This window comes from Lichtheimia ornata (assembly GCF_029851405.1).
Source record: "Lichtheimia ornata isolate CBS 291.66 chromosome Unknown scaffold00038, whole genome shotgun sequence".
Classification (NCBI taxonomy): Eukaryota; Fungi; Mucoromycota; class Mucoromycetes; order Mucorales; family Lichtheimiaceae; genus Lichtheimia; species Lichtheimia ornata.
In genome coordinates, this window is record NW_026695358.1 from 269,519 (window position 1) to 296,926 (window position 27,408).

The following is a 27,408-nucleotide window of genomic DNA, read 5'->3' on the forward strand; positions in this document are numbered from 1 at the left end:
TATCTATTCACGCATGGCTACAATAAATGTTCTCTTACAGCATCATAGTGTATAAGGTGTTTATTGTATAATAATAATACTACTACTACTACTAGTTGGGAAGTGGAAGGGGAAAATCCCACATTATTATTGTATTCAAGTACTTGTACTAGTTCCCTTTTCTTGATCAAGCTCGTATTCAACTTGCTCATGCTTATGCTTGGCAGCAGCAGCATTGTATTCTTGGGCCTGCTCTGCAGTACGTCCAATGCTATCCTCTTGCACATCGGTGTCATTTTGCTTGCGATGGAAGATCCAAACCAAGATACTGCAACAGAAAGCAGCACCTGAAATACCCGTGTACATCCATGTCAGCTTGGGATCAACAGCAACGGACACCAAGGCAAAGCCCAAAAGGGCGGCGACACAATTTGTGAAGAGGAAGAGCGACATGACAATGGCCTTCATGGATTCAGGTGCCTTTTTGTATGCATACTCCATGCCAGTGATCAATGTAAAGATTTCAGATAATGCAACAAAGCAGTAAGATGGGATTTGATAAGCGGCCGAAATGTAGTTCTTGCCACCTGCATCACTTGGATGATCATAATAGGGTGGTGTGCTGTAAATCTTTGCTTGGATACCAGCCGTGTAGGCCATGGCAACGGACCCGAAAAAGAAACCCAAAGAGATACGTGTGATAGGTCGCATGTTGAATCCAAATCGGCGTAACGTTGGGTAGATCACCCGGTCAAAGATAGGAATCATGCAAATCTTTTACAAGCCAAAAGTGTTAGTATCTCGATGTATCCATAGGATGATAAAAGCGTCTTACTAAAAGAGAGAATAAAATGAGTATTGGATGTCACGATCATGATTGTCACTTACCCAAGAACAATGGATCAATGTTATTCTATGACGATCAAAAGAAAACGACGTGTGTGAGTAATAAAGGTTTCATTGTTGGAATGGTTGCCTTTTTTTCATTTACCATGATATCATTGGGGACGTTGCCGGTCCACATGGTAGCAGCCTGAGAAAGCAAATTGTTGCTGATTTGCAAATAGCAAAGCCAGTAGATGGGATACCAGCAAAACACAACACAAGCTCGCAAGGTACGCTTGAATTCATCAACAAAGACATCGTCCCATGTGGCCTTGGATGCAATTTCAGGATGGGATATGGCAAGTTTGGATGGCTTGCAAGCATCCATCTTGTCCAAATTGGGGAAGAAGCCGTTTATCTTTGTATGATACCAAATCACCTTGCCAGCTTCAAGGACCACCGAACCCCGTGGGGGAGATTGAACGTATCGCTTACGTCCAAGAACCACAATCAAGATACCAGGGATGAACATACATGTTGGCAACAAGAAAGCAGCCCAAAAACCAATGTTCTTTTCCATTTCGGTAGTGGCAATGGCTGAAATACCTCCAACGTTGGTGGCCTATTAGTAACGAAAAAAGATGTCAACGCCATTTGAAAGTATTAATCAATGTTGCATTTACCCAGTAAAACATGTTGAAAATACGTTGATACGTGGCCTGTGGTGAGACAATGACACGTTCACCCTTCTTGGTTGTGATCACATAGGGCTTTTTGTCTTGGTATTGCTCTGCAACAAGAGGAGAGACATTGGCTTTGATACCACCCGTGCCCATACCGATAACGATAATGGCAACAACAAAGCCTGGGAATGCGCTGCCAGAGGAAATTGCAGAAGGAATAGCCGTCAATGTCAAAATAAGCAAGCCAACAAAGTACATGCAGCCATAAAGAATAATGGCATTGATTTTGCCCAAGTACTGATCAGCAATAACACCACCAATAATCTACATGGCCGACACGTTAGTAAATAGGGTTCACACACACACACACCTTATGAAAACCTTACGGGGGTGATATAACACCAAAATCTGTACAACACATTAGAAGCTACTTTCAGGGATTTGTCCTTTCTCGGAGATACTCACTGGAAAAAGGTATTCAAAGCCGTTGCCGTTTGTTGACCACGCCCCATAGCACCAGGCTGTTCAGCGGGATCTGTAAGAATGTTGTTGTTGAGTGACCTTGTTATTGTTGTCAATAGCCAAGTATATAGGATCGCTTACATTCACCAGGATCAGGGAACTGAACATAGTTTTGGAAAGGACCAGAGATACCATAATACGTGAAACGCTCACAAAATTCAATGACAATGACGAGGAACGCAGCCCATGGAATGGTACCAGGGACTTCTCGTAATGTTTTCCAATCTTCTTCAGTAGGTGGAGTGCGTTCGAGGTCGTCTTGTTGAACGACATCCTGCGAAACAACTACGTCGTCTTCTTTTTTTGTTGCATCGGCCATTGTGCTTGGCTGTGCGTGCTGTAAAATGGGATGGTATGCTCTCGCGTCAAAAGAGGAGGGAAAGAAAACAAGTAATACAACCACCCACGTATATATAGATTCAAATGTGTGTGTATGTGTGTGTTGACGAGCACCATTCTGGTGATGCGGTGATCCGTCAAATAATCAGCTGGTAACCCAAGATCAATCCTTTATTTGTGGAACCCTCCTACCGTAGAACAAGTTTATCCTAAATCAGAAAATGAAACCTGGTACCCTTGTGTTCTCCGCTGTATGCAAAAGGACAATGACACCAAAATGCCTCAATATAAAGAAAGCCATATTCGCATGCACCATGCAGTACAATCAACCAAAGAAACACACACATCTGCTACCTGAGCCACAGCAGGTGCCGTGTTGTACATTTTATTGGATCCTTAACACATGCAAGAATAAACGCATGCTTCTTCTTGTATTAGATGATTGTGTACCTTGGAATCACGATGCGATAGGAAGCAAATTTGGGTACCAAAGATTGCCGCAGCTGCTTATTTTCATATTATCTGGATCCTCTTTTTCTTTGAAAAAGGATCATTAACAAAGGGCACGTGGATCGTGTGAAAAAGGTGCCTTTCACATTATACCCAAATGTGCTTGTTAGATGGAAAGCAAATTTAGTAAAAAGTTCCCAAAGGGTATACACACATGCTTTTATTCTGTAGAGGCCTCTCTCTCTCTCTCTGTATCAAGGCTAATCACTCTGCCTCTCCATCGCATCACGGACATGTTGATGCGCTTGTGAGCAAAGTCATTGAAGCAATTTCATGGGCCATGAAAGCATCATGTCATGATCGATCTATGTGTGGTGGTGATTGTTGTTGGGCACATGTCAAATAACGCAACCGAGCTAGTGGTTGGCATCAGGGTCATCATGGATTTCAAAAAAGTGGATCGAGGATTTTGAATATGGGTACACAACAACAGCGACCCTTAGCGACCCTTTTTCCGTAGCTCGGTATTCGGCTGCAGAAGTCGTGTTTTAAAATGACTACAAATTGCTTCATGCAATTTCTTGGTACTGACGCTGCACAGTGTACCAGCCTCATTGTAAAATTATTACTGCTGCGCCAAGGTAGGTTTCCTTTGTTCATCAAGGCGCAGTATGTTATGCATGATTCCACGTTCCCATGGACTCCTCTTTTGATCGAGCTTGGTTGACCCCATGCATTACCTAATCAACTTTTGGTTGCTTGAACCATAACATTGGGCCCAAACCCATAAAGGAAAAAACATATACTTTGGGTGCACACATGCAAAAATATCATAACTCGGTACCATGACCCAAGTCATTTCTCTTTTTTATCCCTTCTTTCATTTCCATGCTTAGGCTTATACCGGGCATCGTGCTACTGTGGACATGGCTTAGGCGTCGTGTTCACCCTACCTGGATTTAGATAGGGACGTCTCATCGTCATGTTGAGCAGCAATCCATGATTGATGGCTTCCTCCATCCATGTATCAGCTTCTTGTTATTCTACCCCGCAACGTTACAAAGCGGGACATTCAACATAACAAGGTTAAAACACCCTATTGATCACCATTTTAAAATGCCTATAAACAGCGAATGACAAATGTCTCGTGTGTAAGTTGTAGGACGATGATTGCCATAATCGAGCACTTGTATCACTAGGATCGTGTCGCGCAACCCGGTCATGTTCGCACGCATCCCATCCGTTCATAACTTTAGAATGACATTGGGCTGTCAAAGATCGTTCACTGCAAACCATGTCAATAGCTAAGCTATCGGTGGTGGCAATGATTGATTGATTTGATCCATGCCTACTGCAATCTAATCTTCATCATGAATTGAAGGTCTATTGTTGTTATCACGACTCGCTGCTCAGCTCTCTTCTATCATGTAGTAGTGAGTAATTCATAAGCTCAGACCGTGGGAATACATTCAAATCGACGTTTGCATCTTTTCTTTTTTTTTCTCCAAAAGACTACAACACCCCAAAACCAATTAGTACTTGTAATACGATTGTATCTTGCACATTAGCTATCTGCCATTGTTCAATGGCAATAAACGACAACGTTTATGGTGATCGTAGTGGTATTGTTGTCGTGATGCTGTTTAGTATTATGCATACCATAACAGGTGTTGTAAGATGGATCAAAATCAATCCTTTATGTCGGGGACACGTTCGCCTTTATCTATACGCTGAACGAGTGACCATATAAAGGGATATAGAATCACACGCCAAGTACAGCCCTTTAATCCTTGCTATCGCAAAAGGGATAGACGATCAACATGGACACCATAGATCACGTGACCACCACCAAAAAGAAAGCAACAAAACAAGAAGCTCAAACCTCTTTAGAGGCAAGAGACACGCTCCTAGGTGGGCTCGAACCACCAACCTCCTGATTAACAGTCAGACGCGCTAGCCAATTGCGCCATAAGAGCGTTTTCCTTCTTAATTTTTTGATTTGGAGAATGCACATTATTCCGTCAGCTTCCTAAAAAGGCAAGTCCAAGAAATGCATATCATAGTGTGGCGGAAGTAGCAAGGATATGGATTATAAAGAGGTGATGTTTTTATGGGAGGTAGATCGCGAGCAATTTGAGAGGGAACAATTTCATTGTGCGGAGAGAATGGGCCATTGCAAGGCGTTGCAATGCACAATCAGCTGAACTTGCGTCTCCGACTTTGTCGTTTTTCACTTTCCTTCCTCTTGTAACACTGTATGTTCACCTTCTCCCTCCTACGTTCTCTGCATTTGCACTCGCATTCGAATGGCAATGGTCACTTGTCCAAGATTGGCCTATTTCTTACTTCATTCCAAGTGCTTTGAAAGCATACCATGGATTGCAAGCCATTGACTCTACTACAGCACACCCTTCCACCTTCTGCCACGACCAGACGATTCAGCAATGCTCACAAAGCCGTCAACGTACAGCTATTTCATTCAATACTGGAAGTTTTATACAACAGCAGTTTACTCTATCATCGAGCGTCATTTCATGTGGTTATCAATATGGATCATCCTTCCACAAGATACGCGATACATCGACTCTAAGCACAACAACGAACGATCAGTTATTCTTGAGCTTCGTGATCTTGCACAGTAATGGTCAACAGCACAATCACCTTTTTTCCTTACCAAAACTGTCAATGATCTCAAGCATGGCAGTCTACTCATTATAGCCATGGAACATACCAGCATTGTTAAACATCATCTCAACAAGTAAGTATTCGCTTTATATACGTTCGCGTGTATTCACATCTAACATTGCATGATGCATTAGGAGTATGATGAGGCCTTCATGCTGTGCATTCAAAACGCTGAAGAGAACAACGCCCTATGGATCATCTAGTTTCGTTCCAGTTTCTTCAACTTCGGTCCAACCTGTGCTGTCTCGTGTAGTGATGAGAAACCCTGGAACGTTGCTTTTGTTACTTGTGGCGTTATCAGCAGCAAACGATGGTGGATCATATCACATACATACTACTGAGGGTGATGATGGATTGGATGGAATTGGCAAAATGGCTGACGTCTTTGACCAAAGAAGATGTCTCACAGCTCTGGATGATGTTGGGATACTCGGATCAATGCATGCAGCATCTATTTTGCAATCATGGATCAAGAATGTTTACGGCGACAGCAACCAAAAACTTGAACCCTGTTGCCTCTATGTGATTCACCCGTACCTTATTCAATTTACAATGCTGTTCCTTTATCATACCTACCTTTTGATAAACACCAACACCACCATGTGCTGTTCTTCTACTTTTTTCATCGAATGGAAATTGGATTCAACATAATGCTTAGAAGGGGATCGTGCTATCAGCTCATATATGGAAGATGTGGATCACTTGCTTGGCTTTTGGACTAAAGTGGGGAAATAGAAACTTGATGTTGGGAAAGTGATTGGGTCATTTACAATAATGTTGTGAGGTGCTTTTGTTCTTTCTCACATTATGTATTGCATTCGTTAAAGCTTCCTAGTTTACATGCTGATAGACGAAAGGTGGTGGCAATTCTCGGGAACGCTGGTATTGCAAAGATAAGCAATTCGAGAGTGATGATGCACAACATGGTTCTTGTTACAGAAGCTTGGTTCATTGTATGCTTAACTCATTGTTGTGTTCAAGCAAGAGTGAGCTATGATACAATGTGGCAGGAGTAGTACAAGAACATGCTATGCTTGATTATGACTACAACTTTCAGCCAAAGCTATGTTACGCGACCTTATATAAGAACGAGCCATTTCATACGGGCTGTCATAGATAGATCTCGCTACAGGTATATACCATGATCCGTCTATGATAACCCGGATGAACCTCGTTTCAGGTTTACGATGGTATGGCTAATAGGCCAAAATGATAAGTGAATCCAAGAGTATATCTTGTGTAATTGTATGAGAGTGGTAATGACGTTGCTTGTCTCAAGCTGTTGTTGATGATATTTGCTGTATGTCAGGTTTCCATGGCGATCATTATACAACAAGCATTTGGTCGCCACCACCAATATGTGTGTACACGATCACAACAATGCACTACGTACGTGATCCAGACGTTTTCGATGGCGAAGTCATCCATAGCTGTGATATTCATGGTATAACTGTGGCCCCAAAAATAAGTATCTAGGTAGCCCACAAAGACCATTTGGCATTGGGTTTTATTGTAAAAGCAGTAGCTGCTATGGGAATCATATCAAATGGGTTATCCTATTGCTCGGCAGCAGTACTTGATCCGGCTTATGGGTGCACAGGCACCAAGAACAATGGGGATCAGGTAAGCAAAGCGTAGGGTAGGGAATCCATGAGATTGTACTGATCCATGTCTTCTTTTTTTATCGTATTCCCTTGTCTTCACGGCGATCTCGACGATCTCGATCTCTGTTCAGGAGATTAGATTGGGAGATCGTGTGCTCATTGTGTCAAAGTAAGAGAAAAGATCGTCTTCAAGGGAGGCATACATGATCTTTACGCGTTGCAATCAACTTTATTACTTATTCCCCCAAGATAGAACATTAAAGTTGACCAGATCCATAGATACAAATGGTCAACACGCGTAGAGAATGACCCATAACAATACAGCATACAGTGTAAAGTACAGGGTTTTAGTTTAGCATCCAAGAGGATGTTTAGTGCTCATACTAAAGAGCAAGTGGGTAGTCATTATGTGTTATTATCATTTGCTTTTGAATATTTTTGGAGGGGCGGCAAGCAGAACTTGTTGGTATAACGCAACACTCCAACAGCCTGAAGCCTTAACCCTCCTTATGGGAAAACCACCATCACTTCCGCGTAAGATCAGGTGGGAAAAAACCCTTCTTATCACTTAACCTCGATCCCCTTCCCGAAAAGAGAGAAAGAAGCGTACCGGGGAAACGAGAAAAAAGGCGCTCCTTTTATAGCCGAGAGGGGAACGCGTAATTATTTCAGACCCAGCGTGACTTTTTTACGGATACCGCAGCAGCGCGTTATACAGGCTAATTGCTGCCTAAAGATGCCGTTCTTTTTTGCAAAAGTGGGCAAGTGGGGATGGGGAAACACAATTGTGTTGTCATGACAATCATGCAGTTGAAGTCTCCCTCTGTAACACCAATCCATGTATCCCCGATGCGGAGGGACGTGCACCGCGCATGTACTACTACACTAACCAGCAGCTGCTATGTCCGCCACACGTTATCCATCCATACGACTCCACTGCACACTTCATATCACATTTATTGAACCAGAAGAAAGAGATAGATAGAGAAGTATGGAATAGCAATTCTCTCCAATGTTTTATATCATGGATTGACCCCATATTCATACGTATTGTCAATGTGCCTGCATCACGAAGCTTGTGAGTGAATTAAAATGCGAAACCGAAAGGGGGCCACCACCGACTCAGCCTTGCACCTTTGACACACGCGATGCCATGAGCAACACCACCAGAGGACTGCCACCCATCAAAGACATACACAACACACACGAGCTTTGACAGTGACCAGCACCCTGTGATGCACAAAGGTACACTGCAGCAATGGTCGCCTTGAAAAGTTAGCTTCCTTTGATCGTCCACCCATTTTCCATATGACGGTTATCGTCAAGGCCAAGGTACATTACGCATCGACCAACTTGGCAACGACTGAGAACGCTTACGAGGTATTATTAATAGGCGAGGCTTGTTGACTGGGTATATAGGACTATCTAGTCTTCTCCACTACTATCATATTATCCCACCATTTGTAAGGATTATCTACAAGCAAAAATACAATGTTCATATGATGCAACAAACGAAGAATACGTGAACGGTTTGATGGAATGATTGTGGATGGAAAGTGTGATGGTGGATCATAAGGGATCAGGCCTATTATTCCATGTGAATGATGATGAGTATACTATGTGGGATCATCATGTACTTGTTGGAAATGAGGATTGGATACTGGATATGATTGAGGATGTGCTGTTGGTCATCAAGGACGTGTGCTGCATTCATGCTGTCATCTGGCAAGGGAGGTCAATTATCGATGCTCTTTGACGAGGCTCAGACTTGATCCTGCTATTATGAATCATTTTATTTCACCAATGTCTTTCATCTATGATACCTCTCTTTATTGTTTGCACTTTCAAAAGATCAAGTTGATGCGATTATTAAGGAGGAAGGGGGATAGTCGTTTGTATCTCGCGAAACATAGCTCATGAATGCATGAGTCATTGATCCATTGTTATCCTGCTCTCATTGTCGTGGTCGTCATTGTGGTATTTGAACCTTTGTATTGTAAACATCTAAGTCTGAGAATGAAACGTGCCACGCAGCTGCTTGTTGACTGGAGGATTGTTGTCAATGAGCATGAGGATATAACATACGGCCAGCAATGCTTCTTGGGAATACAACATCGGTGTGTAAGGCAATAACGAGCAAAAGCATACATTAACTGGGTGTAATTTCATCCCATCTCAAGCAGAACAAAGATAAATCCAACCATCCTCAACCTATGCACGTGATTAGATGGATCGAACTAACACAGAGGCTCGTTACATACCAGCTTCCTTACCAATGAAGATGCCATCGACTTTACGAACGCGCGCTTATACAAACGCCTTATTTTGTGGTATATGAAGTCACCAAATGATACATGGCAGATAGGATGTCTTTGTTTGATGATGGATTTTGGCACCTTGTTTATCTCAAATCGTGATTCATGCAACGACAATGAATCACAACTAAACTCTTTGTGAAGCCGTCCCATCAATCTATCATCTCATCACCATTCCCATCACGCTTTTGTCAGTTTTTGTGGTCACAGAAATACCCACGCCCACCGTGCACATATAAACCAGGGATGTTGTCGCCTACGATCATACTCCCATACGCCTCTTTTTCTTCCTCCATCATACCTCTCTTTTGATTGCTGACACCTTCAAGCCCCAAGTTGATGTGATTATCATGATGGTTGATGCTCTTATTTTGTGACCGATCCATGACTCATTTGTGATGGTCTTTAGCTTTCCATTGTTATCCTATTTTCATTATCATGGCTGCCATTGTGATGCTTAGCTCTTTTATTAAGGTAAAGCCTGATAATCTTGCTCGATGATGCACATGCTCACATTCCCTTTGATGTAGCTACCTCCTGCGATACATATGCAAATCTGGATTAGGTGGCACACCACAGCCCATTTGGAGGTGACATAACGGCTTCCAACAACTTCATCTACGAATGCAGGAAAGCCGTTCACCTCAAGAATTGTGGAAGCTCCGGTCGAAACAAGTTTCAAGAGATGATCATACTCGTCCTTTTGAGTATCCAAGGTGTTCTTTAGCACCTCTATCAGATGAAGTTGATTGCCGCTACACTTTTGTAGTGCTTCAATGCTAGGCCATAGAGTCGTTACATTGTGCGATCATGGTTAAACGGTGTGTTGAGCAAAGTTGTGGGTTGCGTTGTCAAGAATATTATGCCGAGAGCGACAAATGGATTCAATGGGTGAATTTTACTGCAATCATTCAAGCTCGATTCGCAAACGATATAGCAACTGGTGGCCCATGAATGGCATGGATATGAAAAACAACCCTCGACCTTGCTTGTTCTTTCGACCGCAATAGACACCTGGCCAATGGCATAAAATGGTGATAACGCTGATTACGAGTTGGTCTGAGACAATGGCCTTGGACATAAGATCCGTACCAGGTCGAATTGAAAAAGGGGAGAGACATTGATGAAACTGAGGAGAAAACGAAGCGAAAACCAAGCGCAATCAGAGAGAAGTGAGGTTGATGTTCCCGCTTAATTTCCAGCTTTTCCACTCGCAATGTCATGATTGACATGTGTCCTCGTGATTCCTTGTTGACATATACATTCATATCGTCTTTCTTTGCCTTATTGCTTCATTCTCGTATATATTCGTTATCCTTTTAGTATCATTGACATTCCTCATTACACATATATATACCTAGCTTTCATTCAGCAATAAACCATTAGTCAGTTATCTCATCTGCTTTGCTATTTCATTAGCTTCTGCTTATCTTCCATATCCATTTCCTGGCTCATCTTAGCAGTAGGGGATTCAAAATAGGGGACGGCAGCTCCACGACTTGGAAACAACGCTTCTCTTCTCTTTCTCCCACCTCTGCTTTTATACCCAATCACGACATTTTATTGCGTTCAAGGTATTGTATTATCAAAGAGTGCTCTTGTTGGCTGTGAGGTATTAATGTAGTTCTGAACATGCATTGCCAGGGAGTGAGTGTGTGTCCAAATGCTGAGGAATGAGCGTAGTTGCCATGGCGATATCGTTGCTTCCTATTGTTCGTTGCTGTTCCCCACTCTACGCTTGCTGTCAACAGGTACATTCATAGCCCAATGTTGCAGCTGAACTGGTTCCATTGACGTGTTAGCTTGTATAGAGGGCGAGTTTAGTCTCACGACGTTGGGCTGGTTTGGCGTTTTGTTTCGGCTCGACTATACTACACCATGGTTTTCAGCTTCCAACAAGCAACAACAAAGGGGTTCTTGTGTATATGGAAAAGGCAAGTACAAGGAAACAAACAATGAAAAGGGTGTTTATTGTGTGTGTGCTAATAATGAATTGAATAGGTTTCTTTGGTCAGGCAATGCAACTTGGGGCATCATCATCATCTCTTTGGGTTCAAGTTCCAGCCTGCATCAAGTGGCCGCTGCGTCGCTCTGCACTAGCCAACTGTGCTGGAAAAGCTTCTTGGAACGCGTCCAGGGCTCTATAGGCCTGCGTTTGAGTTGATGGGTCGATGACGATGGGTTTTTGGAAGAGCATGGTCACCGTGTTGAGGTAAAAGGGGATTTGCAACAGCTTGACATCAGTGCAAACCAACACGCTCTTCTCGTGATAGGCTCGTTCTTTCCCTTGAGGATTTCTTTTCATGAGGTGGGAAATGATTGGAAGGATTGGGGATCATTCTTTCTTTGGGGAGGATGAATGAGGACAACTATGAGCCTGGACTCTACGTAAGTGAGTCCTTCCTTGCCATGGATCGAACTGGCCTTGCGTGATTCGTGCAGTGCTTTCTCAAGAACAAGTGATCGCCCGACGTTGCTTGTATGGTTGTGATTTGGTTTGTGAATCCCTTCTGATTTGATTTCTTCCTTAGAGAGGGCCTAGCGGTATACCAAATCGTCATCATTCCGGTACCAGATGGTCTAACTTGCCTGCTTTCTTATTTGTAGAGACGACGATTACGATGATTACCACATTCACGACAATGACGATTACGATGATCACCCCATCCACAACAATGACAATGATGACGACAACGAGATTCAAAAGGAAGCCTGCAAGATCCCATTCTCTTCAACTTGTGTATTTTTGGATGTTGGTGTGACGGATGAGATTGACGACTGGTGACGAGTACGAGTATGTAGGAATGATGACGGAGGACGACTACGACAATGGTGGTGGCAATGTACAGTAGCAAGATAGCTAGATGAAACAAAGCATTGTTTATTTATTACACGCTTGTTGGAGGTTGCTAGCTTGTGGATTACATACTATTGCTTCGAAGATGGAATAATAAAGGTGGTTCGGTTACTGTATCGGTCATGCAAGAAGTATATGGCTTTTGCGACGCGATAAGGAGGAGTGGGAAGTGGGATGAGCTTGAGAAGAGAAAAAGTGAAGAGATCCCTCCATTGAGTTTCAGGATGGATGACCCATTCAATATGTATACGTATGTTTTTACATATACAAATTGGTTTATGCAGCTCGACCTTCTCCTACATGCAAATGTGATACATACCTTGACACACCTTCATGGTTGGATGCTGTTTTACTTACGTACCTTCACAAAAGGCAATCATCATCATCATCCATTTGTGTAGCAACCTGTCAAGGACGCGTTTGTGTAACCACCACGTGCGGTTTCACTCAGTTCTTCATCTTTCCGTTAATGCAGCCGACACCATCCATTAGGAAAAAGCAACTCCATCACGCTTACAGCATAGGTAAAACATAAAGACGCCTGTATCTCCAAACTTTACAATGAAACGTGGGGTTTTTATTAGAGCAATGGGCTCGGCTTGGCCAACTGCACCTTGTGTGCAAGTTTTACGTTCATCGTGGCCAATCCCAGATTTCGCAATGTCGCTACCAGCCAAACTGGATCTGGAGGTCGACCTCTTCGACGACGACGACCAAAAAATATTTTTTGGGCTGTTTGCGACATTGAACGCGAAACTTTCACACAAGGTGCAGTTGGCCAAGCCGAGCCCATTGCTCTAATAAAAACCCCACGTTTCATTGTAAAGTTTGGAGATACAGGCACCTTTATGTTTGTAAGCGTGAAGCTATATGAAGAGTGGTCTTTGTTTAACGTAAAGTAGTATGACTATGATATAGCAAAAGATGCAGAGGGCGTGTTTGTGTAACTTGAGTCATTCAGCACAGGCGATGCATGATTCTTGTACACTATTTAGGAATAGTTCAAAATGCCAGCTAATAACCTTAGTCCTCCCATTCTCCATTGTTGTCCAATCCAATGCATACGAACGATTGTCCTGCTCCAGCCCAGCATGCTCATCATTCAACTTTCTTGACCCGGGGGGATTTGACTGAAAAACGCTCAAACACAGAAACATCATCCAATATCAGAAGAATCAAATTGGTAAGTTATTTGTAAACTGCCGGCTAATAGCCCATTCCTCCCATTCATCTTTGTTGCCCAATCCAATGCATGTGAACGATTGTCCTGCTCCAGCCCATCATCTCCATCATTCAACTTTCTTGATCCGAGAGGATTTGGTTGAGTTACGCTCACACACAGAAGTATCATCCAAAATCAGAGAAATTAATTTGAATGATTATATGTAAACTGCTTGTTGCCCAATCCAATGCATTTGAACAATTGTCCTGCTTCAGCTCATCATGTCCATCCTTCAACTTTTCTTGATCCGAGAGAATTTGAGTGAGCAACGCTTCAAACAAAGAAATATGATTCAACATCAGTTCAAGTCATTTTAATTTCCACTTCTTTCACTCCCTCCTCATCTTCTCGTCCTCCCATTCTCAACTGCTGCCCCATTCAAGTACAACTACCACTTGCGAACGATTGTCCTACTTCAACCCACCATGTCATTCCTACAACTCTCTTGATCTGATTGCCTTCGACTGAATGGCAAGTTCATGGCGTATACACAGCCTTCTTGTCATTCTTCTACAACACACGAGTCTCTTGGCGCAACACACGCTCTTGGACATTCCTCTGCTACAACCAGTCATAATAGCGTTCATTGCAGCAGTTCTTATTAGCGAGGTCTTTACTCCATTGTCTCAAGTTACTTGCAACAGCTTGTTTTACAGCCTTTTCCCGTGAACAGCAGATAGCCATTGTATAGAAGCAGCTTTATTTACGCGTAGCAACTTGCTTTCAATACAAGCGTCTTCTTATGGATATGGATATGGATTATGGATATTGGGTTGGTACATGATGGGATGGAAGGTATTGTTGGCGTGGAAAGTGAACTGTTGTTCTTAAGTGTCCTTTGTCAACTTGAACTTGATGCTATCATCCTGACGATTGGTGTATTAATTCGTGGCAGCTGTTATCATCATCCAACTTCATGTTTTACATGCCATGGGCATACTTCGCCACATCCGCCGATTCACCTTTGCACAATGCACGCTCGAAGAATGATAGAACCCTCCTATATCGATGTATCTTCCCCATTGTAGCGATTCAAATGTACCTCTCAATCTATCCCTTGTAAATGATGTTGAATTAAAGGGTTGCTTTGACGAATACGACATCGCGTTGATCAACCATTTCTAAGTTGCTATAAGACCTTCCTATTTCCAGAGGTGGGACCTCGTCGTGTGTGGGCACTCGATGCATTGTATTATAAGTGTAACCACTTGTAAATGCTGTGATAAAGGAAAAAGAGAGGAAGAGGAAGGGTCTGTCTGATTGATTGTATCTTGTACAAAGGCTGTATTCAATGATGGGAATCAACTGTGGTTAGACTTTGTCAATGACACCGCAACACACGTTACTGTTTTGTGCTTTGGATATTGTAAGATACATACTTCATTAGTATACAGCGGGAGATGTGGATCATCATTATTGGTAGTAGATAGCACAATGGGAATAGGATAACAATGAAGCATCATGATGAATGACCACAACAAAGATCAGCTATAATCCGCAGAGCCGAACAAGACCTGCCACCACATCTCGTATAAAAGTTTGGGTGATCGATCAAAGACATATTGATGGAGGAAAGAGAAGTGCTTTTATTCCATGTATTTGGGCTTGTGGATTTTTGTGCACACAAAGAGGAGAAAAGATTGGTATCCTCGGACCCTTTTACAAGTCAAAGTCTAGGTGATAACGTCGGCAGCTACTCTTATGACATGCGTATATAAAAAGAGGCCTTTTGTGATTGTCAGCGCTTGTGGGAGGGAAGGGGCACGTGCTCGTATCTGCGATGAGCTGGGTTTGGATAAGAAAAACGAGAGAGAGGTCTTCCCTTTGACAGCTCTTGCTCTTGACCTTCAGCATTGAGTTACTTGAAACGGACATTCAGCAGTGCCGCGATCCTACGCATGCCCAAACAAACGCAATCATTTTATGCTGTCCGGCAAGGACGTCGACCTGGAGTCTACCGTTCATGGGCTGCATGCAAGGCACAAGTCGAAGGATTCCCCAACGCCATTTATAAAAAGTTCCCAACCCATGAAGAGGCCGAGGCTTTTACCAAAGAAAAAAGTGGTTTGAAGCGTGCAACAACATCCCATCAGAGGAGCAATATACCACCTACGGTATCATCATCATCATCATCACCACAGCAACGAGTAACCACGACAACGACAAAAAAGACGCCACCCAGTGTGTTGGATGATTCACCCACGGATGGACGACATATTGTATATACCGATGGTGCATCGTCAGGCAATGGATATCATGGTGCAAAGGCTGGCTATGGTGTATTTTGGGGTGATAATGATCCTCGCAATCAAGGTGGCCCATTACCTGGTGACAGACAAACCAACCAACGTGCTGAATTGTATGCAATGATCCGTGCCATGGAGCAAGACATCAAAGGGGAAAACATTCTTGAAATACGTACCGATTCCCAATACAGCATTAACTGCGTGGAGACATGGAGCAAATCATGGATAAAGAATGGATGGAAGAGTTCCAAAGGAACACCTGTCGAGAATGCGGATCTTGTCAAAAAGTTGTTGGCGTTACGGAAATCACGGCCTGGCAAGATTGAATTCTCTTATGTGCCTGGTCATCGTGGTGTGTATGGTAATGAAATGGCAGATCAATTGGCTGTACAAGGAGCAAAAAGCATTGCATAATGTATATATAGTCATCTACGTCCCCCACTATGCATTAAAGTACATATACAAATAATCAGTTCTTTTTATTATTCTATTTACAAATGATGGTGGTTGGTGTCGAGCACACCATTTTCTTCTTGACGTGCTTTGTAATGGATTTCGGAACAATCTCTCAACCTTGATGCTGCTTGTTCAGGAGTAATGTCACGTTGTGGTTCACCTAGCATTTCAAAACTAGGCAAGAAATATGAGTCTATGGAGTCACAGTGGGATGTAGATGATGATGATACTTACCCAACAAGGAATTTACGAACAGTAGCACTTCGAAGCAAGGGAGGATAGAAATGTAAATGCAAATGAGCATAGTCGTAATCATCGCCGATGGGTGCTTGGTGGATACCCATAGAGTAAGGGAATGAGCATTCAAAAAGGTTGTCATAGCGACACGTGATGCGTCTCAAGGCGTCTGCAAGGTCATGTCGATGTTGATCCGAAAATTCTTTCAAGCTGGAGAGATGATGCTTGGGGAGTAACAATGTCTCGAAAGGCCACAATGCCCAGAAAGGCACCACGCATACAAAAGAGTCGTTTTCAAATACAACACGATCACTGTGCTTGAGCTCACGTTGGGCGTATTGACAAAGAAGACACTTGCCATCATGAGTATCACGATAGGCTTGGAGAGAATCAAGCTCCGTTTGTGGCTCCTCAGGGACTTGTTCAGTGCACCACATTTGGCCATGGGGATGAGGGTTCGAACATCCCATAGCTGCGCCCTTGTTTTCAAAAATCTGCACGTGCTTGATGTAATCCTTCTCTGCCATGGCCTTGTAACTGCTCGTCCATTGCTTGACAACTTGCTCAATCTCCTCAACCGTCATCTCAGCCATGGTCAGATCGTGGCGTGGCGAAAAGCACATGACATGGCATTCACCCCGTACCCCTTGTGTGCGAATGAGATCATCGTCATCCTCTGTGGTATCAGCAAGAACGGGTTGGTCGGATTTGACAGCAGCAAAGTCGTTGGGGAAAACAAAAGTGGAGTCATATTTGGGGTTGCAGTCGCCGTTGGCACGTTGGTTGCCTGGACACAAGTAACATGTGGCATCATACTCGGGACGCTTTTCGATTTGCGCACTCTCACGATGTCCCTGCCAAGGACGCTGTGTACGGTGAGGCGAACAAAGCACCCATGATCGGGTCAATGGATTGTATCGGCGATGTGAATGGTTCTTAAAGTCGAATGTACCAGTAGTAGACATAATGGTTTAAGGAAATAAAAAAAGGGGGATGATGGATTAAATGACAGATTTTGGTCCCTTGATGATGATGCTGTTATATATATGAGTTACGCTAGTTATTCCGCGGTACTACAAGGCTTATGTAATTCGTCGGGGTTCGTCATTATTCCGATCGATTATGTAAACCGTCGATAAGTCAACAATAGCTTACGCATTGAATCACCGATACACTAATTTGTGTTTATCAGGGACCAGATTAACCTTGCATGATGTCGTCAACAATAATAATGGGATGGGTGTTATAGATGTTGTCATCAAGGACAATATGATACAATGGGTGTTGGATAAAAAAGCACATGGCAACAAAGGATACTGCTAGTAGTGGCATTCTCCATCAAAGCCTAATACGTGTAGCAGATGATGATGATTACCCCCGATATCGAGTATAGCAACAAGAATGGGTTTTATTATGAAATTGCTCAAATAAAGGACCGTTGTTAACCCAAGCAATCACCCCAATTGAAGCTCATCATTGTCAAGGACTCTCTCAATGTAGCGTATGTGACACTCCATACAAGGAGCGGCTCGCTAATAGTAGTCGTCATCAGTTACCGATCCTTAGGCTGCCGCATGTGACCATAGGAATTTCAATTACGATCGGGTTATGCAATCTGAGCAGTTTATAGGAGATAAGGACTTGGATGTATCGTATTGTTGGTGTCCAAGTACCACCAAGATGGATTGATGACGCATTGACTTTGTCCACGTGAGCATTTTACCTCCAAAAAGCAAAATTTTGATCACCTAGAAACCCGTCATCTCGTTAGTGTCAATCCTCAAACTTGGCTTTCGCTACCCACAAATCTTAGTATAGCCCATTCTTTAGGAGCCGTATTGGATGTGCATATTTATTGCGGTTTTGACCGATCATCAAGCTTTGTATGCATGTATCTTCATGGTCATGCTACCTATATGCACGCAGTTGTAGTAGTGGCTCATCATGATCACCGTCAGGTTGTTCTTTGATGGATGTTTTGGACCTTTTTAAGGGACTGCTTAACAATCGACGGCCGATTTGACCTAAATCCCATGCATCTTATTATGGATCTGATTGGCTCTCCTCATGTCAATGATAGAACTAGATAGTAGGCAACATCCATTTTGTGTGAGGTATCGGAGCACGATAACCGACGATGCAAGCTCTTATGATTGCATGTCGATCCATAATAGGAATAGAGACTTGGTCCATTACCACTAGCTATCATGGATGCAATTATTACGAAAAAGCGATGATACACATTGACAACGATAACGACACGTTGACCTGTTGTAGCAGTACTAGTGGTCACTAGGATTCGCAAAACATGATCTTTAGAGCAACAACGAAAGCACCCAATGCAACAAATGTCAATCATTGTACACGTTTTCAAGTGCCCAAGGTCATGCTTATCTTCGGAACGCTACCCGCGGTCCATCATTGTGTATCGTTAATACATGCTAATTATCATCCAATTATATCCTTGTATTTGGTACCAAAGTATTGGGCCCGACATCGAGATGAGCATCATGATGGGCATGCGCTGAAAAGTGACAATAAGCAGATTCGATGAGCACTTTGTTTTCGTATAAGCACGTGATGATGATGATGCTTGATGTTACCATTAGATTTTACTACTTGACATGGTTCTTTTATTTTGGACCTATTCTTTTAAAGAACGAATCACATTGTGCAGGTGAGGAAAAACGTTGCCAAGCGATGCATCATGCATTTCGTTGCTTGCATCGAGAAAAAGGTGTGCATGGTAACCCAAAGTAAGGGTATACACACTTTATAGTTATGCTGATTTCAACCAATGAGAACGGGTGGTGTCACGCTGCTAGGTTGATTTATATACTTGCATGCTGCTGCATCTCCCACGCCAATGTCCGATCCAAGACTGTGGTTGTACATGTAACAATTTTATTCAAGACTCGACTATTACTACTATCAGCCCATCAACATGGCAATCACTAACAATGCCAATGGAAGCAAAACACCGGGTCGTCCTGCTAATGCTACAGCACCTCCTTCGTTGTTAGGTTCAGTGGATGATTCAGCTGCTGGTGAAGAAGAAGAAGAGGGATTCTCGCTCGGGACCTCGGAGCCAGATGGAGCAGCTGTCGTGGAGGTTGCAGAAGCTGATGGTTCGACAGTAGAAGATGATGATGATGGGCCACCAGATGAAGCCACTGCTGATGTTGAAGATCCTCCTCCTCCAACGACTGAACTATATTCATCACTGCACACGGCTACTGTTTGGTCTGGGCAACAGGGGTCTTGAACTTGCACACAAGCATCCTTGCATCGTTCTGGGCATGGTGCTGCTGCTGAATTTCCATCCGAGCTAGGACATACCACGGCAGCGCAAACCGTACCACTAGGGCCACTCAAAGGTACACTTGTAGGCTCGATGGCAACCACTGCCATGGCAACAGCAGTAAGCGTAACCAATGTCAAAAGTAGGGTATTCAATGAATTGTTCATTTGTAAAAGATGCATAGTGAATAGAAAGGAGAAGAAAAAGAAGCGTTTCTCTTTTGTCAGAACGAAAATGGCAATTTTATACCTCTTTGTGTGGTTGTTGTGTGACACTATACTTACTCATTGATTGTTACATAGGACTAACCACCACCAAGTCCCATCTCATTGTCCTACTTTGCTTGATTCAGCTTTTTGTCGCAATGCCTTTTTTTATCTTTTCCATGTTCAAATAGTAGGGATGTGTGTTTAAGGATAAAAAAATGACGTTGTGGATACGAAGATTGGGGAGAGATGAGTGAGGGAAATGAGTGGTGTGGTTGTTTCATACTCAGCAGGTGAACGCTTGTAATTCATGCGCATTTCGTCCCAAACTCTTTCTTGCCCACACATACAAGAAAATGGATTCTCACGATGATGTCGACTTACAACACTCTTTGACACATCCACGCAATGTACGTCGCTCAAGTGAACCAGAAACAAGTTTATCGAGATACAACAGACACCAAACTCCTTCTACATCACCACCACCTACACGCGTTCCGTTACCATTGCCTTATTCACCAAGCGATTATGAACCTTCTCCCAGCAGTCCTCGCCATCATTACCTTTCATTGGATCGCACCTTTTGGCAACGCAAACTCTTTGACAATGCCTCTTCCAATACACGAGAACGTAGTCGATCGCTGGATAGTCATTCGCAATTCGCCTTGTTACCACCTTCGGGCGTGGATACTGCAGCTGCTTCTACCAACACATTGTCCTCCTCCTCCTCCTCCTCCGACAATTGGGCTGTTGAAGCCGTTCGTTCATTTGAACTTGTTCCCTATCGAGAATGGACCGTCATCTCGTAAGATTGGGGGAGGTGCCATTAGAAAGCAAAAGGGCTCACTCACTCACGTAATATGTGTGTATCCCATAGACGCAATAACACGAGTGGACAAGTGGTATTATACAACCGAGAAAGTCGCTTGGTGACAGTGCGTCGTCAAATGCCTCCCGAGGATCCTATGGCAACAGCAGCAACAGCAGCAGCTACCACGACTACGCACCCTCCTAATGGTAGTCCAATACAGGTAGGATGACGATGACAACAACAAGGAGACCATTCGAGTTCGAGTCATTAAAACCCATGCATTTTACAGCTTGGCGAATGTCCCACATGTCATCGACCCTTCTCTCCTCCTACTGCTCGATCGAAACATGATGTAAGTCATTGGAGATATAGATAATGACATGCTTGGTGGCTGACCATCGTGTTGGTTTAAAGACAGGAGAGCCTGAATTCATGGATCGAAACTACTTTCGACTTTTGGCATCGACACCTACTCAGTTGAGTGATGATGATTTGGGCAAAGTCATACTCGATCCACTAATAACGTTGGGAATAGATCACCGCACACGACGCGTGGAAGCATACCATCTTCTTTTGGGAACAATATCCATCTCAACGTCAATGCATTCAATGAAGGCTATTATGAAAAGTTCTTTGTCGAAAAGAAAAAGCTAGGTCGTGGCTTTCGTGGCAGTGTATTTCTCTGTGAAGTAAGTATAGTACACATGTTACACCCATTGCAAGGGTTCATTGACTTTGGCTATCTTAGCACGAATTGGATGGAGTACGGCTAGGGAAATATGCTGTCAAAAAAGTAGCAGTGGGTAAGTCGCAGGATCATTCATTCTCCTTGGATACAAGCACCTTATTGAACTTTAATGGCATCTATTGTTATTTTAGGAAACAATCATCCTTGGTTGGTCAAAATGCTACGAGAAGTGCATCTATTGGAGCGTTTGCGACATCCCAACATTGTTAGCTATAAACATGCTTGGCTGGAGTATAGTCAGCCCTCTCCTTTCGGTAAGTTGTTATCAACCAGCAGCAGGTTGTTTTGGAATCAAGAGCTTACCATGTTGTATACGCACTAGGGCCCAAGATTCCATGCTTATTCATTCTTATGGTAGTATAACTCAAGGTGCCTATGAAATGTTTATTGACTAACTTGGGTTTATAAACAGGAATGTGCCAATGGGGGTAATTTGGAAGAGTACATGGAACCTGAACACGTGCCTGCGACGAAGCCTTTTGTTCAACAAGCTGACAACAAAAAATCGGCATCACAGCTTAAACGAGAAAGGATTCGACGACAACAGCAACAAAGCACCCAGGAACATACAACGACATCGACGCCATCCACCTATAAGCGATTGCTTAGCATGCCTGAGATATGGTCATTATTCTTGGATATCGTTGAAGGATTGGCCCATTTACACCAGCAGAATATTGTACATCGAGACTTGAAGCCACCGAATCTTCTTTTGAAATGGGATACACGGCATCGAGATCGAGACCAGCCCAATGAATGGCGGGCCGCATTTGATCATCCTGGAATGTAGGTTGTTGTTCTTCTACACGTGATCCATCCATCCAATTTTAACGCATAAGAATGTTGTCAAAATAGACCTCGGGTGCTTATTTCCGATTTTGGAGAATGCGAAGATCTCGAAAGTGTACCAGATCAAGATCGCACTGGGGCAACTGGCACCATGGAGTTCATGGCACCCGAGCATGTTGAAATGGATCCTCGCGGTAGACATCTTGTGGAATATTCACCCAAAGCTGACATGTGGTCGCTTGGCATGGTGCTGTATTATCTATGCTACACGAAGCTCCCTTATACCAATGTTGATGATATTGATCTATTGCGAGAGGAAATATTGGCCTTCCGAGAGTAAGTTCCCCTTCATGGTTGGAGTGTTTATGGTATGTGCTTAACCTTACATTATGCTTTAGTGTCGAATTTCCAAAGAGTCGATTTGACATATACAATGATTATGATGAGACCATGATGAACCCAGGAGATTTGGAAACGTTACGGCATCAAGATGTTTCAGCTGATATACCACATGAATTGAAGCGGTTGATTCGCAGATTACTTTCGGTTGATCCAGAAAAACGACCCTCTTGTCAAGAAATCCTCTCACGTATTGCCAATCTCAGGCCATCCAATTCTTCTTCGTCTTCGATTGGGTTGCAAGATATACCACCCGTCAATCACTCACCCTCCCCCGCCATCGATCATCATCATCATCATCGTCATCCTAATGTATGGGGTCCTCCTGAATATATGGTCTCCACCAACAACATGGTGTCCAATGAGCCATCCGTATTGGATTATGGTAGCAGCAAAATCGAACCCTTAGCAATGGATGAAGATAGACCATTGAGTGCCGATGATCCACCTCCACCACCACCACAACCACCTCGTTCTCAAAATGATGATAGAATGGATATTGATGATGATGAGGATGATAATAATGATGATGACCCAACATCTGCAAACAACACAAACCATTATCCTGGACGACGAGGTGGTATCAAAAAGAGACGAATGAGCAATGACCATCAACAATCAACAACACCTCTTTTACTCGGTGCGAATGATCCAACGAGTTCGAGCAAAATGTCAATTGATAATACTGGTCCAGTGCATAAAGGGGATTCCATCTTGGTGGCAGTCAAGACAGCGACAGCCATCTTTAAGGTATGATACTCAACAATAACGAGCTTGAGCCGGGCGCTGTTATTGATTCTTTTTTAAAAAAAGGTCGCCTCTTGTACTTATCCATGTCATCCATATGCACCTATTCCGGTGGTACTTTATCCCATTATTCTTATGGCATTACTTGATTTCTGGAGGTACGTATGAATTAAGGAATTGAAGGCAATAGCATGTGTTTAAACTTGGGCTTCCATAGTGAGAGCGTGTCACATAGCCTTATTTTAATGATGATGCACGTTGTTTGGATATTTGGCATGGTTACATTGTATGGGGGCATGTGCGTTACATAGCAATAAACGATACGATACCATTTGCGCCTATGATGGATGATGTGGGTAGTAAAAGGAGGGTAGATAGTGCCTGGTGGTCATGTGATCAACGGAGATTGTTCCGCTTGCAACACCGAGAGAGGAAAGGAAATCTTGCTTCTTCTTTTACTGCGAAAGGCAACCAACACACACACACACACACGCCACTATGGTACGGTAAACGATCTTGACGCTCTGAATTCAGTTCCATTGTAACGCGATCTATTAGACGGAAGCTTTTTCCAAGGGCAACCTTAAATCTCAGATAAAACAGCTTTCAACACAAGTAAGTAGCAGTAGTGATCGATCTCGTTCTTCTCTGCGATCAGTGTTACTCAACCATGCCTACCTAGCTCGGCGAATCTCCTGCCAAGGAATCAGCCACAGACAACAATGGTGCCAATTTGACCGAAGAAGAAAAGGAAAAGCTCAAGCAACAACTCGACGCAGTGCGAAAAAAGAAGCTCACGACTAAAATGGTACATAGCAGCATTATCTTGTTCAACCCTATCATTCCCCCCCAATTAACCATGGCTGTAGTTTCACGTGACCAAGGCCTTGAGAAGCAATGTCAAGAAATGCAAAGCAATGGAGATACAAAAGCAATTGAGGAAGCTCAAGGAAGCTCGTAAAGCTTTGGAAGAGTAGGTGATCCATTCATGTGTTGCTAGGATACATGTTCTCACTCTCGAATTACGAGCAGATCCAACAATGAGAAGGAGACGACAAAGAAACATACACCATCACCTGAAGATATCCCCAAATATGAAAAAGAACTTGATATATTAAAGGTAAAATGGAGAATGAGAAGGCTTTTTATATACTCAATGGGGTAATTGGATTAGGAACTTGACGTGGAGGCATTTGCTGAAAAGACGCTGAGGAACAAGATGTTGAAGCACAAAGAGTTGAAGCGGATTCCACTTGTTATCGATGTATTGAATGAATCAGCCCCTACTACCACCTCTGATACAGCTACTACAGAAGAAGAAAAGACGATGCATTCAGCTATTGATGGTCGGATACTACGCCACAAGTCTGTACAGGAATTGATTTCCACGCAACTCGACGAATTGCAGAACATCTTTTTACCAACGCATCAACAAAAGCAAACAAAGCGTGAATCCAATAATAAGGACCATAAGAATCGACCCAACAAAAAGATCAAGACCAGCAAAGATTCAGTATTTACAGCATCGTCTATGTTTGTTGACTCTTTGGGTGGTGATGACGATGACGACAATGAGGATAATGAACACCATGACAATGCACGATCGAAAAAGATGTCTGACAACTGGGTGGACAAAGATTTTGACAAGTTTTACAATGGTGAAAAGAAAAAGAATCGTCCTGGTCAACGACAACGACGACAGTAAGTGGACATCCTCCTACTATTCACCATGTTGATAGATTAACGAACTCGTTGATGTATTAGGGAATGGGAAAAGAAATACGGCAAGGATGCTAAGCATGTGAGGCAAGCACGTGATGAACGGATTCAGAATCGTATAGCAAAAGGAAAGCCTGCATTCAAGCCAAAGGGTAACGAAGGATCCGGCAACAGCAACAACAACAATAAGAAGGATTCTGGATTGCTCAAGCCTGAAGAATTCCATCCATCATGGCAAGCAAAACGACAAGAACAAATGATGATTGCTTCAGCATTGAGTGGAAAGGGCAATGCCAATAACAAGATTGTGTTTGATGATAGTGAATAAATGCGCAAGCTTTTTTTAAAACACACTCTAAGGAAGGAAGTGGGAGGATGAAATTGAGAAATGGATTGCATGCTACGATGAGATTAAACCTTGGCAGTGAGTGATTGACCAATGCGGAATTTAAGTACGAGCACAATCATGGCACTGATGATGCTAGCAAGGCCATAAAACAGCTTGTAAGTTAAGAAAGGTTCACCATCACTACGAGCTTCGATTGCACTTGCAATAGTGGGACCAAAAATAGCAGGGCAATTTAAAAGCATGATCAATGTATAGCCTGCAGAGTAATTCTCTAGCCCAAATAACTTGACAGCAATCGGTCCTTCTATAAAAGTAGTAGTAGAATGCTTATTAGTACGCATTTGTTTGGGAGGGCATCATGACTTACGCAACGCATTGTATACGCCTCCAAAGAATCCAAAAAGTGAAGCAAACACTAGCAATGAAAAATAATTGCGAGCCAGTGTCCAGACAACAATGGAGGCAATCCCACTCAAAAACATGAATATAAAGCAGGTGTTGATGTTTCCAATGCTATCTGCAAGGTACCTTGATACCATGACTATGTTAGATATTGTTGACGAGAAAGGTATACTATGCCACATATGTACCCAGCATAAATGCGCCCGACAACGCTGATCAAAGATGCAATGGAGATCACTGCAGAGCCTTGGAAGGGTGATAGACCGATATAGGTTGCATAAGCTAAAACACAGGGGGTGTTAGTGGTGTTTGGTTGTACTGTTTGGATTGCATCAACAACACTTGCATGGCAAAAACGTAAACGGGACATAATTTGACAACACTTGAAAGAATCCGACAGCACACCAGATGATGACATTGACATCTCGCAATAGCCCCAATCGAATGATTTCGTCAAGGGCGACTCGTTTTCGTGGCGTAGGAGACCTTCTTTTGCGAATCACGCTACACACAACGATGTTGATAGCGATAAATGATATGCTCAAGCATCGCAATGCCCTATATGATCGTAGTATGTTGTTGTGAGATTGTGTGAAAAAAACATGTGGTCATCTTTTTCTTTTTACCATGTAGCTCCAAGAAGGTCATTAAAGTAGGTCATGACAAAAGGAAAAGCAAAGCCGCCTAATGCTGCACTGCTTACACTGATTCCCATGGCTGTATTAAGTTTACGATCGAACCATTCTGGAACGATTTTCATGGCAATCTAGAATAGAAAATTGAGTATAATCATCATCCTAAGATGTGAAGCACCCTACATACAGAGGTGAAAATGGAGCATCCACAGCCGCAACATAAACCTATCCATAGATACAAATGCCAGATCTATAATGTATGTCGTCGTTTAGTAACCTAGCAACAACAATAATGCCTTTGGATCTTACTTGTGTTGCTGAGCCTGCAAGAAACATGCCGGTGCTGATGAAACAGCTGCCAATGATCAGGCATACTTTGAGCCCGAGTACGCTTTCCAGGAAGGTGGAGATGATCATAAAGGAATAAGTAACAAGCACAAGAAGTGTCCCAACAAAACTGAGCTTGACGGCAACATTGTGCGTGTTGTGAAATACATGTTGCTCATAGTAATCTTGCATCACACCTATGTATTTGCATCATGGTCTTAACAAATGGATGATTCCCCCTCCTCGGTTGATGATTTTGCTACTATGTATACATACCCCTAGAAACGACCCTCTGTTAATTCAAATGCGTTGTAATCATAAAGTAAGGCATCCAATTTACCAGCTAAAAGAAATCCCAGTGGCCTGAAAGTGACATAGGAAAGCACCTGCTGTAATGATCCACCCATAACCACCATCGATCCTTTCATCAAACAAAGACCCTCGTTGTTGCTGTTCCTCTTGGCCAAACTTGAGGATGCCACCCATACTTTTATAATATTTGAATAGCGGCGTACGTTCTTCATGGCTGACGGCGTCTTTGATCATTATTTTTTT

At 43.0% G+C, this 27,408-nt stretch overlaps 8 protein-coding genes and 1 non-coding gene across 9 annotated transcripts; 1 reads left to right on the forward strand and 8 right to left on the reverse strand.

Annotated features, from left to right (window-relative positions):
* Nucleotides 1–135: 135 nt before the first annotated feature.
* O0I10_007731 (uncharacterized protein) lies at nt 136–747 on the reverse strand (the record flags this gene model as incomplete). Its single annotated transcript, XM_058487745.1, has 1 exon — nt 136–747. One exon carries the CDS (start codon nt 745–747, stop codon nt 136–138), a length of 612 nt encoding a protein of 203 aa, XP_058341567.1.
* A 25-nt stretch (nt 748–772) lies between these two features.
* On the reverse strand, nt 773–2,328 carry O0I10_007732 (uncharacterized protein; the record flags this gene model as incomplete). Its single annotated transcript, XM_058487746.1, has 7 exons — nt 773–813; nt 868–892; nt 971–1,426; nt 1,488–1,811; nt 1,874–1,895; nt 1,953–2,022; nt 2,091–2,328. The coding sequence occupies 7 exons, from the start codon at nt 2,326–2,328 to the stop codon at nt 773–775; spliced, it is 1,176 nt and encodes a 391-aa protein (XP_058341568.1).
* Nucleotides 2,329–4,700: 2,372 nt separating this feature from the next.
* On the reverse strand, nt 4,701–4,774 carry O0I10_007733. The gene has a single exon. It is a non-coding gene; the product is annotated as a tRNA-Asn (tRNA).
* Nucleotides 4,775–11,455: 6,681 nt separating this feature from the next.
* Nucleotides 11,456–11,707, reverse strand: O0I10_007734 (uncharacterized protein; the record flags this gene model as incomplete). The annotated part of the gene is made up of 1 exon (XM_058487747.1): nt 11,456–11,707. The coding sequence occupies one exon, from the start codon at nt 11,705–11,707 to the stop codon at nt 11,456–11,458; it is 252 nt and encodes an 83-aa protein (XP_058341569.1).
* A 4,511-nt stretch (nt 11,708–16,218) lies between these two features.
* O0I10_007736 (galactose-1-phosphate uridylyltransferase) lies at nt 16,219–17,385 on the reverse strand (the record flags this gene model as incomplete). Its single annotated transcript, XM_058487748.1, has 2 exons — nt 16,219–16,357; nt 16,418–17,385. The coding sequence occupies 2 exons, from the start codon at nt 17,383–17,385 to the stop codon at nt 16,219–16,221; spliced, it is 1,107 nt and encodes a 368-aa protein (XP_058341570.1).
* A 1,966-nt stretch (nt 17,386–19,351) lies between these two features.
* On the reverse strand, nt 19,352–19,903 carry O0I10_007737 (uncharacterized protein; the record flags this gene model as incomplete). The annotated part of the gene is made up of 1 exon (XM_058487749.1): nt 19,352–19,903. One exon carries the CDS (start codon nt 19,901–19,903, stop codon nt 19,352–19,354), a length of 552 nt encoding a protein of 183 aa, XP_058341571.1.
* Nucleotides 19,904–20,283: 380 nt separating this feature from the next.
* On the forward strand, nt 20,284–25,468 carry O0I10_007738 (uncharacterized protein; the record flags this gene model as incomplete). The annotated part of the gene is made up of 20 exons (XM_058487750.1): nt 20,284–20,732; nt 20,805–20,958; nt 21,028–21,090; nt 21,153–21,214; nt 21,274–21,427; nt 21,487–21,541; nt 21,618–21,740; nt 21,809–21,840; nt 21,899–22,272; nt 22,342–22,611; nt 22,674–23,424; nt 23,488–23,579; nt 23,639–23,707; nt 23,859–23,922; nt 23,980–24,036; nt 24,104–24,229; nt 24,291–24,394; nt 24,454–24,541; nt 24,596–25,122; nt 25,186–25,468. The coding sequence occupies 20 exons, from the start codon at nt 20,284–20,286 to the stop codon at nt 25,466–25,468; spliced, it is 3,897 nt and encodes a 1,298-aa protein (XP_058341572.1).
* Nucleotides 25,469–25,551: 83 nt separating this feature from the next.
* O0I10_007739 (uncharacterized protein) lies at nt 25,552–26,943 on the reverse strand (the record flags this gene model as incomplete). The annotated part of the gene is made up of 7 exons (XM_058487751.1): nt 25,552–25,793; nt 25,857–26,017; nt 26,080–26,173; nt 26,238–26,449; nt 26,518–26,657; nt 26,714–26,776; nt 26,836–26,943. 7 exons carry the CDS (start codon nt 26,941–26,943, stop codon nt 25,552–25,554), a joined length of 1,020 nt encoding a protein of 339 aa, XP_058341573.1.
* Nucleotides 26,944–27,189: 246 nt separating this feature from the next.
* O0I10_007740 (uncharacterized protein) lies at nt 27,190–27,399 on the reverse strand (the record flags this gene model as incomplete). The annotated part of the gene is made up of 1 exon (XM_058487752.1): nt 27,190–27,399. The coding sequence occupies one exon, from the start codon at nt 27,397–27,399 to the stop codon at nt 27,190–27,192; it is 210 nt and encodes a 69-aa protein (XP_058341574.1).
* Between the last annotated feature and the right edge of the window lie 9 nt (nt 27,400–27,408).